The sequence below is a fragment of the Centruroides sculpturatus genome, unplaced genomic scaffold, assembly GCF_000671375.1.
Source record: "Centruroides sculpturatus isolate CEXI.00-Female unplaced genomic scaffold, Cexi_2.0 scaffold1, whole genome shotgun sequence".
NCBI classification, from domain to species: Eukaryota; Metazoa; Arthropoda; class Arachnida; order Scorpiones; family Buthidae; genus Centruroides; species Centruroides sculpturatus.
In genome coordinates, this window is record NW_019384326.1 from 946,000 (window position 1) to 960,035 (window position 14,036).

The following is a 14,036-nucleotide window of genomic DNA, read 5'->3' on the forward strand; positions in this document are numbered from 1 at the left end:
AGGATGGTACTGACTAAAGATGCAAAAGCACCAGGAGTTTACTACATCCCACTACAAGATGATAGGTTCCACAGAATAGTAACATATATATGATCCATGTACAGATTGCTGCAAGCCAGGTTAAAAAATCACAAATATGGCATACAAAAAGGAAATATTAATACAGCTCTGGCACGGTACACCAGCAATCCGGGGATTTCCCTTTGTTGGGATCAAGCTACGCTAATACACAGTCTTCGATAGGCAAAACATTAGAAGCTGTAGAGATCTACAGGGCAGACAAGAGTGGAGCCTGATCAACACAGATGCCATTCATGTACCAAATGCATGGAAATACTATCTAGACTCATAAACTATGCATCAAATAAGGATACATCATAGCCAGTATTCGTGTGTATTTAAAACTTTTAAAGTTAGAATGCGACGATATTCTATTTATAGAATGGTTTTTCTGTTTTACAATTCCTGACAAGGGCCAATAAAGTTGTGGCCGAAAACGTTAGAAGATTGAATTTCTTTGCTGGAAATATTGAATTGAGGTGTAATTCTTATCTTCATAAAATACACAGTTTTTGTCAATACACAAGTATTTTACATCATTACAAAGAAAAAAAATATGGAAATAAAAGATATGTTTGTAGTTTCTGATTTCATGCCAGTAATTTCACAATTCTCATGCGACACACAAAATGTCTCATGTGACTACCATAAGATTCACAACAAAAGATCAAAGGAGTTTATTTCCATTTTTCATCTATGAAAATTGCAATAGTAAAGAAATTATATTGATTCACATTTTCAAAGTTTTAAGACATCTCGTCAACAAGCTTTCTCATAATGAGAGACAGAGTAATTCGTATGTAAACTGTTCTACTTCTATTGGTACAAGTCTGGACATTGGAGAGAACATCTATTAACTTTAACAGATTTGAAAATAATACTTCTCAGCTCTGTCCTGATTATTTAGCAGAGAAGAATTGGCTTTTCGCTTTTGAATAGAATGCTCAGCGCTCAAAAAACTTGGAGGAAAATTAAAATTAGTGTGAAGAAACTTCAACTATCACAGGAATTTTGTAGCCATTCCTAATTGGGAAAAAAACTGTTTAGTCACTTAAACTTTTGGCAATTATGTCCCAAGCTCAGAAGTTTAATTAATAGCGAGGTTGAGGCCGAAGTTTTAAACGCAAAAATGTGTACGTCAGATGTTCAGCACTGCTTTCCTGTAAGCCTTGAAGTTTGCCAATAGTGTTTGGAATGTTGAGCATGATTCCACTGACTATCCAAACGTTTCTGTGTTTAAAACTTCGGCCTCAACCTTGCTAATGTGGTTCAACTTCTGTCCATAATTTCAGTAACAGCAACAAAACTGTATGTGTTAAATAGTCACAATTTATGTTTCCTACACTAAGTATTCTCCTCCACACACTGACATTTTTCCAATTGTTTTGGCAACAATGCTGTCTGCAAAACATGTCTTTTTGGAATAGAATTCGGCTGGTTCAGAGCCACTGCATGACAAACTGTTCAGCATTCTAGATGAATATTCATCTTCCAAGGCTCCCTTCAAAGAACGAAACAGGTGATAATCACAAGGTAACAGATCTGGTGATCCAAAATTTCCCTTTACAATTTATTACAAAATATTTAAATAATTTTTCCTTTACCAAGACTGTCTTTGAAAAATATGAAAAATCCTTTGTACACTACAAGCACAGGCATCTGCTTTTGTAATTTTGCTTTAAAGCATCAAAAGCACATTGGTTGTCTCCTGTTTGTTTCCTATATATCAGTCCCTGCTTTAATTGAAGTAATTAGATATTTCTAATTATTTTCTATAAGACTGAATTAGTTTTAAAACAATAAAGCCAATACTGGCTAAAATATAAGAAGTTACACTTGTATCTAGAAAGCTGACAACTTTCCAGTAATTTTGTCACTTTATAACAATTATCCAGAGAACTATTTACTATATTTAGAAGCCTGTACTTAGATATTGACTGCTGATTTTGTGTTTCAGTTCTCTACAAAAAACAGTAGATGAGTATTCAACTCTCAAATCTGTAACATTGGATATTGTATTATCAACTTTAAAATACTTTCATTTTTTCTGTTTCTCTTATAGGTAACATTTAAAATATACTGTATATAAAAAAATAGTATCATATCAAGCAATGATCAAGCATTTATTTCATGTCAAACTGCAGCAAACTTAATCCCTAATTGTCACTGAGATGAAATGTAAACAGTATCTTTTACTGCAAAAATGTCACTGCCATTACACATATGTCGTAGCTAAAAAGAGTTTCATTTTAGAAAAAACCATATCAATAACTAAAATACTGTTTAATCGTACCAATTATTTTTTTATTCTTTATAAATGTGCATGCTTATATTGTAGCAATTACAATATTTTCCAAATTTTTCGTCTACTTTCTACCCATTTCTAGTTTAGATTTGGTCTCGGTTGCTAAATAGTGCCCTTTAAGTAACCACATTATCATCTTTTCCTTTCAAACTTTTATTAGTGCTTGTAAGTAATAAATGCACTCACTATATACCACATAATTACGAATCTTGCTTACAAAATTGAAAGTCCAGCTCGCAAAACAGAATGATAGAAAAAAATAAACATTTTCAGTTTTTGCAATCATCTTAGAGTTAAATAACATATTTGGAAACAGATACTTTTTTTAAACTTGATTTATTAGTGCTTCTTGGTATTTCATTTCTTGACAAGAACATAGTGGGGATAGATAATTAGATGACAACATTTTCCATTCATCAAAAGACTACATCCAACAAAAGGAGGGTCCCCACCCCATTTGCTTTTTACGTTGGGTCCAATCGATAGACAGCTTTCATTGTGGCTGATAGTGGCCTGGTTTGTTTCGTTTGTTTCCGTCATGCTAATCACCAGACTTATCGCCTAAATGCAAAGAGTTTTTCTTACTAAGCAACTTTCAATACTTTTCATGCTATCTACTAGTGCAGTATACAAGTACTTTCCAGCTGAAAAATAACCCTGATTATATATAAGTTATATAAATTTTTTTAATACAAAATTTATTTTGGAAACAAAACAAGATCAAGCACATTAAATATCTAAAATTCTTAATGAAGTTTTGATTTATAAGATTATAGATTATGTATAGATATTAGGATTACAAATGGAATAGAATGAATAGATTCAAACTTTTGTTCTTGATTAATCATTATATAATTGAGTTAAAATATTACAGCATCATTTTTAGTCGATTGTGGATAATGTAGTGCGTTAAAATGCAAGAAAACATTTGCAATTTTCATAGGAATATAAATTTCATATTTTTACCATAAAATCTTTTAACTATTACAACAGGTTGTTAACATTAGGTTGTGTAAAAGAAGTAAAACCTGCTTCTTACAATGAATGAAAATAAGATTCTTTTTTTATTATAGTGAACAATAACAAATGTTTAGTTTATGTCTTAGTGTCTTTACTAAGAGGAGATCCTAAAATGTCTAAATAAATATGACTATGTTTTACAGCATAATTTTATAACAGGAAGTTAATAAGCTTCCATAAGATAACAAAATTGTGGTGGTAGATCATCAACACTTTTGACTCATCAGAGTCAATCCCACTATAAGTCAGCCAAGTGTAAACTACAAGTTTATAAAACAGGATAAATATAGAGGGGGAAAAATGTTCAATTTAATACTGTTATTAAATTCAGACAGATAAGTTAACATTTATTAAAATAGCAAACAAAAGATATATCTATCCACCTGCCAATTCCAGAAACTATATATAACTATAGTACATCTATTATATTATCTTCATCAATTATAGATAAAAAAAATCACTTGTTTAGAATGATATTTTATCAGTCAGCATATAAAAATAAACTCTGAACATTACTATGGGAACTTGCATCTGAAGGCAGCTGTTCGAAAGTATTCTGATATCAAAGTTCTTGGTAACTTCAAAGATATTTAAGTTTTAATGGACTTTTCCTTTTAAAAGTAGTTTCAGAGCAACACTTATAACTGGTGACTCATAATAACAATTTGCTTGACTCATCAAAATTTAAGTAACCAAACAAATAAGAATCTAAATTCTCCAATCTTATTTCAAATAATCTTGTCACAGGATTGTCTCATTACATTTAAATTAGACCAAACCCTGTAAGATACAATGGGCAAATTTCCTAGTAAACAAACTTTAATACAGCTGAATAAACAAACCAATGACATTGTCCATTTCATTTGAAACAGACTGGCATTGGTTTGCTTATCCAGTCATATTAAAGAAGTTTTATTAGGCAGTACACCCAATATTTTGGTTAAATTCAACCTGCAATCCAAAAACACTACTAACCACTATCTTAGTTTGCTTTGTAAATATCATTAATTACAGCTAATAAATTAAATGAAACTATGCATATTATCTACACCATGTTATTCAAATTCAACAGTCTTAATTTCATATATAAAATATGGAATATTATTCAGGATATTCTCCTTGTTCAACATAGCACTTGGATTAGTGGTAAACAAGCTTCTTTATTCTATTCTAGACAAAAGATGTCTGTTGAGAAGAAACCAATTTTTTCCACAAAATTGACTTCTTCGCTTGAGAAGAATTTTTGGCCTTTCAATAGTCCAAAGAAATAGTAATCATTTCGGGCCATATAAAGATTATAGGGTGGATGTTCGAGAATCTCAAATCTAAGGCAAACTCTCAAAAAGTGTGATTTTGTAGCAGGATAATGCTCACCCTCATACAGCAGCCAGAACAGTTAAGTGCTTCTGAAGCCTTGGATAAGACATTCCTGAACATCCACCCTACAGTCCTGATCTGACCTAAAGCAATTACCATTGAGAGGCAAAACTTCTCGGATAAGAATCATTTCTGCAGTGCAATGCTGATGCCCTCTCAACGAACGTCTTTCTTCCAAAACAAGATAAAGAAGCATTTTAAGTAAAAAATAATAGAAGTGCATGGCCAGCGTTATTTACATTTAATAAATACATAAAAATATAAATACAACTTTTACAAAGGAAAAATCTTGCTTTTGTTATTCTTTTTGCCATTCCCACCATCAGTAGACCTTAAAACAATTAACAAATTTATGGAGACGCCCTTCCTTTTGAGGCTACTGCCTCTGCAAAAAAATGTAAAATCAGGTATAGTGTTCTCTGTCAAAAGGAAAGTCATCTCCGTAACTCTGTAATCTATTATTAAACATAAAGAAGCATGTTCATCACTTTAGACAAGTGATGAACATGCTTCTTTATGTTTAATAATAATATAATAAATAATTACAAAGATAAAACAACTTTTAACTTTTAACAAAGATAAAACTTTGCTTCAGTCCTTCTTTCCGTTGTTTGCACCATCCGCAGTTCATAAAATCACAAAAAACTCATAAAGACGCCCTTTCCTTTTAGGCTATTGTCTCCATAGTAAAAAAAATGTAAAATATGATAAAAGCATCATCTGGTGTCCTAGCCACAATCAAAATAATACATTTTAAATAAAATTAAAAATGAATTTAACATGGCCAATGGTAATTTGTGTTTAATAATAATATAATATATATTTATTATATTATTATTAAACATATCTTGCTCATGCAGTGATGTACAAGCAGCAAGGAGATTATGTTATAAAATCAAACACTTTCTTCAGTTCAAATTGGCAAATGCACCTGTAAGATAAGCAGGAGTTGAGAGTTCAAGTCTTGCTCCATGTCGAACTTTCCTCTCAGAATATTCAATAATTAAATTTAATTAATTAATTTGTTTATAATTATCATATTTAACAAGAGATGGTAGCCTGGCAGCATGCCTCTTGCCCAACTGCTTACTAAGTTTCAATGATGAAAATATTAGACTGTCACCTGACAATGGTCACAAGGTGATTAAAAGTGTTTGTTAAATGTACTGTTGATGTATACGAGTTATACAGACTTAGTCATAAGTCCGTGAAACATTTTAAAAATTTAATATTCATAAACTACACAACAAATACTATACTTGTTAACATTGAAATAAGAGTAAACTCTCCAAGCATTTTTCAGTAGTAGTATGCATGCATAGTTGTTGTGATTTGTCACCAGGAAACAATAGTAGCAAATGTGGCACTAAGGAAACGTGAAAATTCATTTCATCTGTTAAAATATGCAAGAACCTCATCCATTGTGACTGTATGGCAATGATTTCGAGTAGAATGCCGTAAGGAGTCACTCATGTACACACACTATCCTGAAATTGTACATGAAATACCTTCCAATTTGAAACCATTTCTTCTATTATGTTTATCCATATTGCACGACAAAGCGCTTTTTTCGATAGACACTAGGCTTTACTTTACACCCATCTTCATTTTGATTTTTAGGTGCTGATACACATTTCAGTCACCTAAAAATCAAAATGAAGATGGATGTAAAGTAAAGCCTAGTGTCTATCGAAAAAAGCACTTTGTCATGCAATATGGATAAACATAATAGAAGAAATGGTTTCAAATTGGAAGGTATTTCATGTACAATTTCAGGATAGTGTGTGTACATGAGTGGCTCCTTACGGCATTCTACTCGAAATCATTGCCATACAGTCACAATGGTGCAATACTAATCTATATGAAATTCTGGAATAAAGATTGTTTGTGCACCACTCCTCATCCTGGACGTCCAAGGAACAAATGAACAAACTGCAAATCACATTCGACATGCCCAAGAGCATAGCCTCTGCAAGTGTAGAAGCTAACGTATCGCAACCAACAGTGTGGTAATCCTCTGCAAAAGACTAAACTGATTTGTGTGTGAGGAAATAGATTATCAACTAGATGGACACACTAAGCATTTGTGACTCGTGTGAAAAAAATTGAAGAGTTTATCTCTATTTCAATGCTAAAAAATATCGTATCTGTTATGTAGTTTACAAATAATAAATTTTTTAAATATTTCATGGACTTTTGAATAACCCTGTGTATATATATTCAATAAAGTAATCAGATTAAAATTTAGTAAGTGTATGAAGATACTTTGTCCTGTTTAAATAAAATCAAGTATAAAAATTTCAGGTGTAACTGATAGTCTCAAATGATGCTTAATTTTTATTAGATTTTATCTATAGACATTAATAAATTTAATGACTATAGATAAATTTTGCATGTTTTATTTGGCTTTTTCCCTATTTTGAATTCATTCTAAATAATGATTCCCATAGATATTCTATGAAGTAGATCATAAACATTAAGAGCAATACTTAATCCTACTAAATTGCTGTTTTCATATTTTAATATTAAAGCAGAACATACATTCTTTCATTATAAATATTAGAAATGACATCTATAATTACGATTCAAATCAGCAATACAAATGTAAAGGAGTCTCTTAAAGTATGTCATAAGGCCACAATGGGAGGAGAGTGTATTGAACATTCCTCCCTATTCTTGTCCTAGACAAAAGTGGCCAGCTTATTCATTTTTCTACCTCCCGGAGATCACTCACTGGGAAACCATTAGAAAGTACACCATGGATCTATATAGGCAATAGCAGCTATCATTACAATTCAATCCTTGTTTGTTTGCTCATTAGTCCAATGTTGCATCACCAGTTTATCACAGATTCTACACTTAGAAACGAGAAGAATTTAAATAAATTTACACTAAAGACTTACAAGTCATTCACATATTATTCTAAGTTCTTAAGAATCTTATATATGTATATGTTGCTAACTACAGCCACTTCAACTGCCAACTGCTCAAAATATTAAGTACACTCGAACACTAAACCAAAATATCAATTCAAATCATAGCACAGTAAAATTGTTTTAAGTTTAAAAGAAAAAAATTTATTATTAAAAAGCCATAGAAATTACATTTTGAACAAATGCATATACGTGGGTTTATAACATGTGGTTTGGTGACGACTCATGACAACCCATAACTAAAAACCACCTTGAAAAATTACATTGCAATTGTTGATAAATTCGTTAATTACAATTTATTTTGTTGATAAAATTGCTATTGCTAGTAAAGATTGAAACCTACATCTTACTATCATGTTTATCCATATACAGTAAGATATACAGTACTTTGACAGTTTAATATTAAAGAATTTAATATTAATTTTTTGTCTTTGAGTTTGATTTTTGCATGTATAAATATTCATAAAACAATAAAAACTATTCAAATTTCATAAAATTATATTAGGTAAAAATATTTATAAGACAACACTAAGAATCAGTACAAATGCAGCTCTGAATGAGGCAGCTGGGACCTTATCAGAGATGTAGTAAAAAAGTAGAAAGTCAAAAGAACTGATTGTTTACATGTGACGCTTTGTAAGATATTAAAACACAAGAATTGCCATTGCATAGACTGCTTCCAGGGCACACTCGGAATCATGCTGCATGCACCATTAAGCCTGTCATGTGTTTAATAACCAGCATTTAGAGGTGAATATCATGCAAAGGGTCACAATTAGAAATATAGTTCTTTTGATTTTTTTTGGTCTTGTGGTGGTCTAAAATTTGGAAACTCCAAACTCCTCATTCAGAACTGCAATATTTACATAAATATATAATATTTAACACTAAGATTAAAATATAAACATCTGTAAGTCCAATATTAAAGCCAAACAACTGCTGGATTAGATCATGCATCAGATGCACCATCTCTTATTAAATTTAATAAGAGATGGTGCTTAATGCCTACCTCTAGGCTGAATTATTTAGCTTTCAATTATTAATAACAGTAATAATGACAAATCTAATCCAGCAATTGTTTGGCACTAAGATTAACATAGGAAACTATTTTGATTTCTTCATATTTGCACTCATCTAATAATAACAATTAATTTTAAAAAAGTATTCCTCACTGCTTTCTTGGAGACCAAAAAAATTGAAAATTTCTCTCTTTTCGTGCCCCTGACAATGGGCTGGAAGTTCATGTACTTATTTAAGAGATTAGAAGAATTAACAGAGGTATTTTGTTTGTTTGGTTACAAGAAAACAGTGTACATATTAATGCCTTTGGAGAGAGAAATTTATTAATTTTAAATCATTTGTCTCTTTAAAATGAATTACATATGATGTTAAAGGTTTTTCTATACAAACATTAATTTGCAAAAAAATTTTCTTACTGAATAATAAGTTCCATAGTAAATATCTATTTAGAAAAACAATTGAAAGATATTCATTAAATAAAATATATCTAATTATTATATACACTTCTATAAACTATAGGAAAATATGGTATTTGATAACATTGTTTATAACTTGTAAAAGCAAATAATGAATAATTCAATTTGTAATAAATGACAACTGTATTTTATATACTAATATATAACATTACAATAATTTCAGAGCAATATAAAATCAATAATTATTATTTATATAAAAAAATTTAATTAAAAATTGACTTTCCCATTCTCAAAAACAATTATAAGAGCAGAATTTTAAAATGTCATCCCGTAAATCAGTAAAAAAATCATGAAATAGGGGTGGTAATGATGATATACCCTTTATATAGAAAATATGTTAAACAATATTATTATTATCATATTAATTAAAATATGTCCTTATAATTAAATACTGTACTACACGTGTACAGTATATAAATATATGTATTTGATTACGTATGAGAAATTTATGTTAATATATAAAATAATTTACTACAAACCTAAAATTTGTAATTTTATATAAAACTGGAAAGCTTATTGAACATAATGGGTCATTCATTAATTACATGCAAGTTTGAAGGCGAGAGGAACGTTACAAAAAGTATATCACTGTATATGATAGAGGGGTGGGTCTATGTGAACTTTATAAAAGTATTAGTGGCAAATGAATTTGTTCTTATAAGCATAATTACAAGCCTAGTCATATACTAAGCTAACAAAAAATATTTGCAGAACTTTTTAAAGTCATTTCTTCAATATCACAGAGTTTGAGAACTATTGTACACATAATTCAACATAGGTACCTATCAATGTACATGAAAGGATCAAAAGAGGCTCAAACACAGCACACATAATTAATGGACTGTCCATTTATTGTGAATTCAAATCATGATTTTTCTATCTTCAAAAAAACATATAATAAAAGTATAATTTCAAAATGTCATCTCATATCTCAGCAATCGTGTTATGAAGTAATAAAAATATGAATATATTTTCTCTCTTTATACACTAAAATATATCAATAATCCTATTACTACAATCATACAAGTAAGAATTTTAAAAAAGTATATGTTTTTGCAGTTATATGTACAGTACATGGAAATCTGTGTGATTAACTATGAAAAAACTATCAGTTATAAAATATTTGAACACCTTTTTTACTCCTACAGGTATGATCTACAACTCTGATAAGGTTCCAACCATCTCATTCAGAACTATAACTGTTCTGGGAATGATACATCAANGAGGAGTTCCTTTGCTGGTCCGACGATTGTAGAGTCTTCCCACTTGACTCCATGTACTTCTTGTTGGGTATCGTATGCCGTGTTTCAAAGTTTCATATCGATGGTATACTTGTGTTCTTTAAGCCTATGTTGTAGGTTTTGTTTTGTAGCCCTGATGTATGCTAGTATCCTGTTAAACCGTTGGTTCTCTATTGGGATTGAATAAATCCCAGAGAAATCATTGTAAATACACTGTGTCTTGTTGTTTCTTAAGATCTTGAAAACAGTGGGGTTATGTTTGTATATCATGTTCACATTATTGCATTTTGCACTTGTACACGTGTGTATTTTCTTAAAGGTAGGAAAATAGTTCATCCTGAGTCGTCTTTGGTACTCAGGTTGTGGTTGTCTGGTCTTGGGTGATTGGAAGTAGTTGATCAATCATATCAACCATGCAAAAAACATGTGTTGTTTTGCGACTCTTTTAATATAATTGAGCTTGCCAGTATCTTTACTATACTCGTACAATGTGTGAATGCTCTTCTAATTAAGGGTTCAAATTCATAAAGTTTTGTGTTGTGGGTCAACAGAGTTGTTGGGAATGAAAGTTGATTGATACATTGGATTACGATATATGTTGGTATGGATTTCCACAATTTCCATTTACTTTTCCATTACTTGTAAGAATGGTGAAATCCATACCAACATGTATCGTAATCCAATGTATCAACCAACTTTCATTCCCAACAACTCTGTCGACCCACAACACAAAACTTTATGAATTTGAACCCTTAATTAGAAGAGCATTCACACATTGTACGAGTATAGTAAAGATATTGGCGAGATCAATTATATTAAAAGAGTCGCAAAACAACACGGGTTTCTGGCATGGTTGATATGATTGATCAACTCCTTCCAATCACCCAAGACCAGACAACCATGACCTGAGTACCAAAGACAACTCAGGATGAACTATTTTCCTACCTTTAAGAAAATACACACGTGTACAAGTGCAAAATGCAATAATGTGAACATGATATACAAACATAACCCCACTGTTTTTAAGATCTTAAGAAACAACAAGACACAGTATAGTTACAATGATTTCTCTGGGATTTATTCAATCCTAATAGAGGACCCACGGTTTAACAGGATACTAGCATACATCAGGGCTACAAAACAAAACCTACAACATAGGCTTAAAGAACACAAGTATACCATCGATACGAAACTTTGAAACACGGCATACGATACCCAACAAGAAGTACATGGAGTCAAGTGGGAAGACTCTACAATCGTCGGACCAGCAAAGGAACTAAATGCACTTAGACATTTAGAGACCTTTGAAACATATAAAGCTAATAGATCTTCCACTTGCATTAATTACGGGGATGTGGTCTGTCTCTGTATCAGCTCTAACTCGATTCCTTTAATGGAGTACTTTTACATTATTTTATTGTTATTGTTATTTTATTTTGTTAAATATTTGTTACTAATTTTTATTATCATATTACATTATTTTTGTTACTTTATATTATATCTATAATATTTAAATTTTATATTTTGTCCTGTTCTACTGGTATTTATTGAATGTTCTTTTTATTCAAATATGTTGTATTTTTGAATACTCAACTGATGAAGATCTATTAAATTAGGTTTAAAATGTTTTTGTTTCTAAAAATTTTTTGCTGAAGTGTGAATTTATTTTCTGACATTCCCTCCAATTTCCATATTTTGTTACAATGCTCCTTTCTTTTAAACTCGAAACACGATTTTCCTATCTCCAGAAAAACAATATAATAAAATCATAATTTCAAAATGTCATCTCATAAATCACCAATCGCATTATGAAATAATAAAGACATTGATATATTTTCTCACTTTATACAGTAAATATATCAATAATCCTGTTAACACAATCGTGTATGCAAGCATTTTAATTAATTACATACTCTTTCAGTTGAATATTACGTATACATGTATATATGTGTTTAGATGTGTAAACAATACATAAGACATTTCATTTGTATTAATATATGTAATGACAGCTTATTATAAACGTGAAGATTGTAATTCTGTATGTAAAATGTAAGGTAATGGCACATAAGCGTGCATAATTCCTTATTTTTATGTTTATAATGATGAGTATTTTAAGGTTGCCTCCAAAACTTGGACTTTGTTGTTGAGACATAAACATGCAACTCACCTACATCAAGGTTAACTTATTCATAAACCTCTTGCATCTTAATACGGTATCAAATGATACTTATAACGCCATAAACATCGTTTTCGACCTTTTCGGACATTTAATGCACAAATAACTCACTTTTCATATCGTTAATTTTGTTTCATCCACAGCTATAGAATCGCAACACACTCGCTACGTCTAAGTGTTGCCAGATCTACGATATTTTAAATATAAATGTATATATATTTTTAATCGTAAATATTTTATTATTAATTATTTTAAATATTAATTTATAAATATTTAATTTTGAATTAATGGAAACGGGAAGAAAATTAATTTATTTTTTAACTCTTACCCCCTTTGGCCGGTAGGCCGAGCGATTATGGTGGCAACAACGTTATGGTAACCCGGGTTCGAATCCGGACGAGTCGATAAATCCCGGGAATTTTTCGGGGTTGTCCCGTCCGGATATGTCGGGCGCCGTCCCTCACCACTTGTCCGCCCATTGTGGGCCTGGCCGAACCCATTTGGGCTTGCTAAAAGAGATCCTCTTAGTGTCCACAGGACAGAAAAAGTTTAAAAAAACTTTCTCTCCCTTGTAGGCAGTAAGTGGACTTGTTTGTTTAGCGATGGGCTCATCCAGGCCTTCACGGGGCAATCGGGTGGCGAGGAAAGTGACTCGATGTATCCGGATGGACCTTGCTTCCGAAAAATTTTGGGTGTTTTCGGCCTGTTTGGATTAGATCCTTAGTTTCTCAGCCAACTTAACAGCGCGACTGTCCAGCCGTAAAAAAAATAAATGTTTAATTTCTGCCCTGTAGGCACTAAGAAGGCCTTTTCTTCGTATTCGTTGTGGTTCGGTCAGACCCACATGGAAAGCGAACAGTGATGAGGAGTGAAGCCAGACATATCGGAAACATTACCGCCCTCGAAAGAATCTCGTGGTTGCTCGCCTGGATTCGATTTCGGATTCCCGTAGAAGTTTACTGATACTCCTTAGCTACTTTGGCCATCCCGCCAGATATTTGCAAATTTTTAATAAATATGCCTTAGATATATTAATATTTCAAATACTGTCAATTTATGGACGAAATTATTTGACCATGGTGTTCAAACGGTCCAATTGTTCGCAATAGAGTTCTTTCGCGACAACGAAGTTGGTTGGAAGCGGCTCCATTGCAATGATGCCAAACAAACGCACATAATCTCCTTCTGCATTTATCGTCCCTTTGACATTTACAACAGCTGGTTGACTTTTGTTCACCCACGAATACTTTAAGAAATGTATCGCAGATGAGATCGTAAGCCTTCGTTGTGACCACTTTTCAAATGATAGAGCAACAGCACGCAAATTTGTTCTTTCGAATATTTCACATTGTCAGACATTGATGATAAGTCTGTTTCCGATGAAATATCTCATAAAACGCCTTTTGATTATTCTACTTATATACTAAA

The 14,036-nt window shown here is 31.5% G+C and overlaps 1 protein-coding gene across 2 annotated transcripts in view; it reads right to left on the bottom strand.

Annotated features, from left to right (window-relative positions):
* LOC111627737 (regulation of nuclear pre-mRNA domain-containing protein 2-like) overlaps positions 1-12,778 on the bottom strand; it is a 46,266-nt gene extending 33,488 nt beyond the window's left edge. The window contains exon 1 of one of the 2 annotated variants that reach the window (XM_023371372.1): positions 12,600-12,778. Coding sequence is in view for 1 of the 2 variants with exons in the window: in XM_023371363.1 (XP_023227131.1) it covers positions 12,720-12,726 (7 nt within the window). In the remaining variant the exon portion in view is untranslated. The remainder of the gene's footprint in view (positions 1-12,599) is intronic. The other variant, XM_023371363.1, reaches the window with a different exon arrangement.
* Between the last annotated feature and the right edge of the window lie 1,258 nt (positions 12,779-14,036).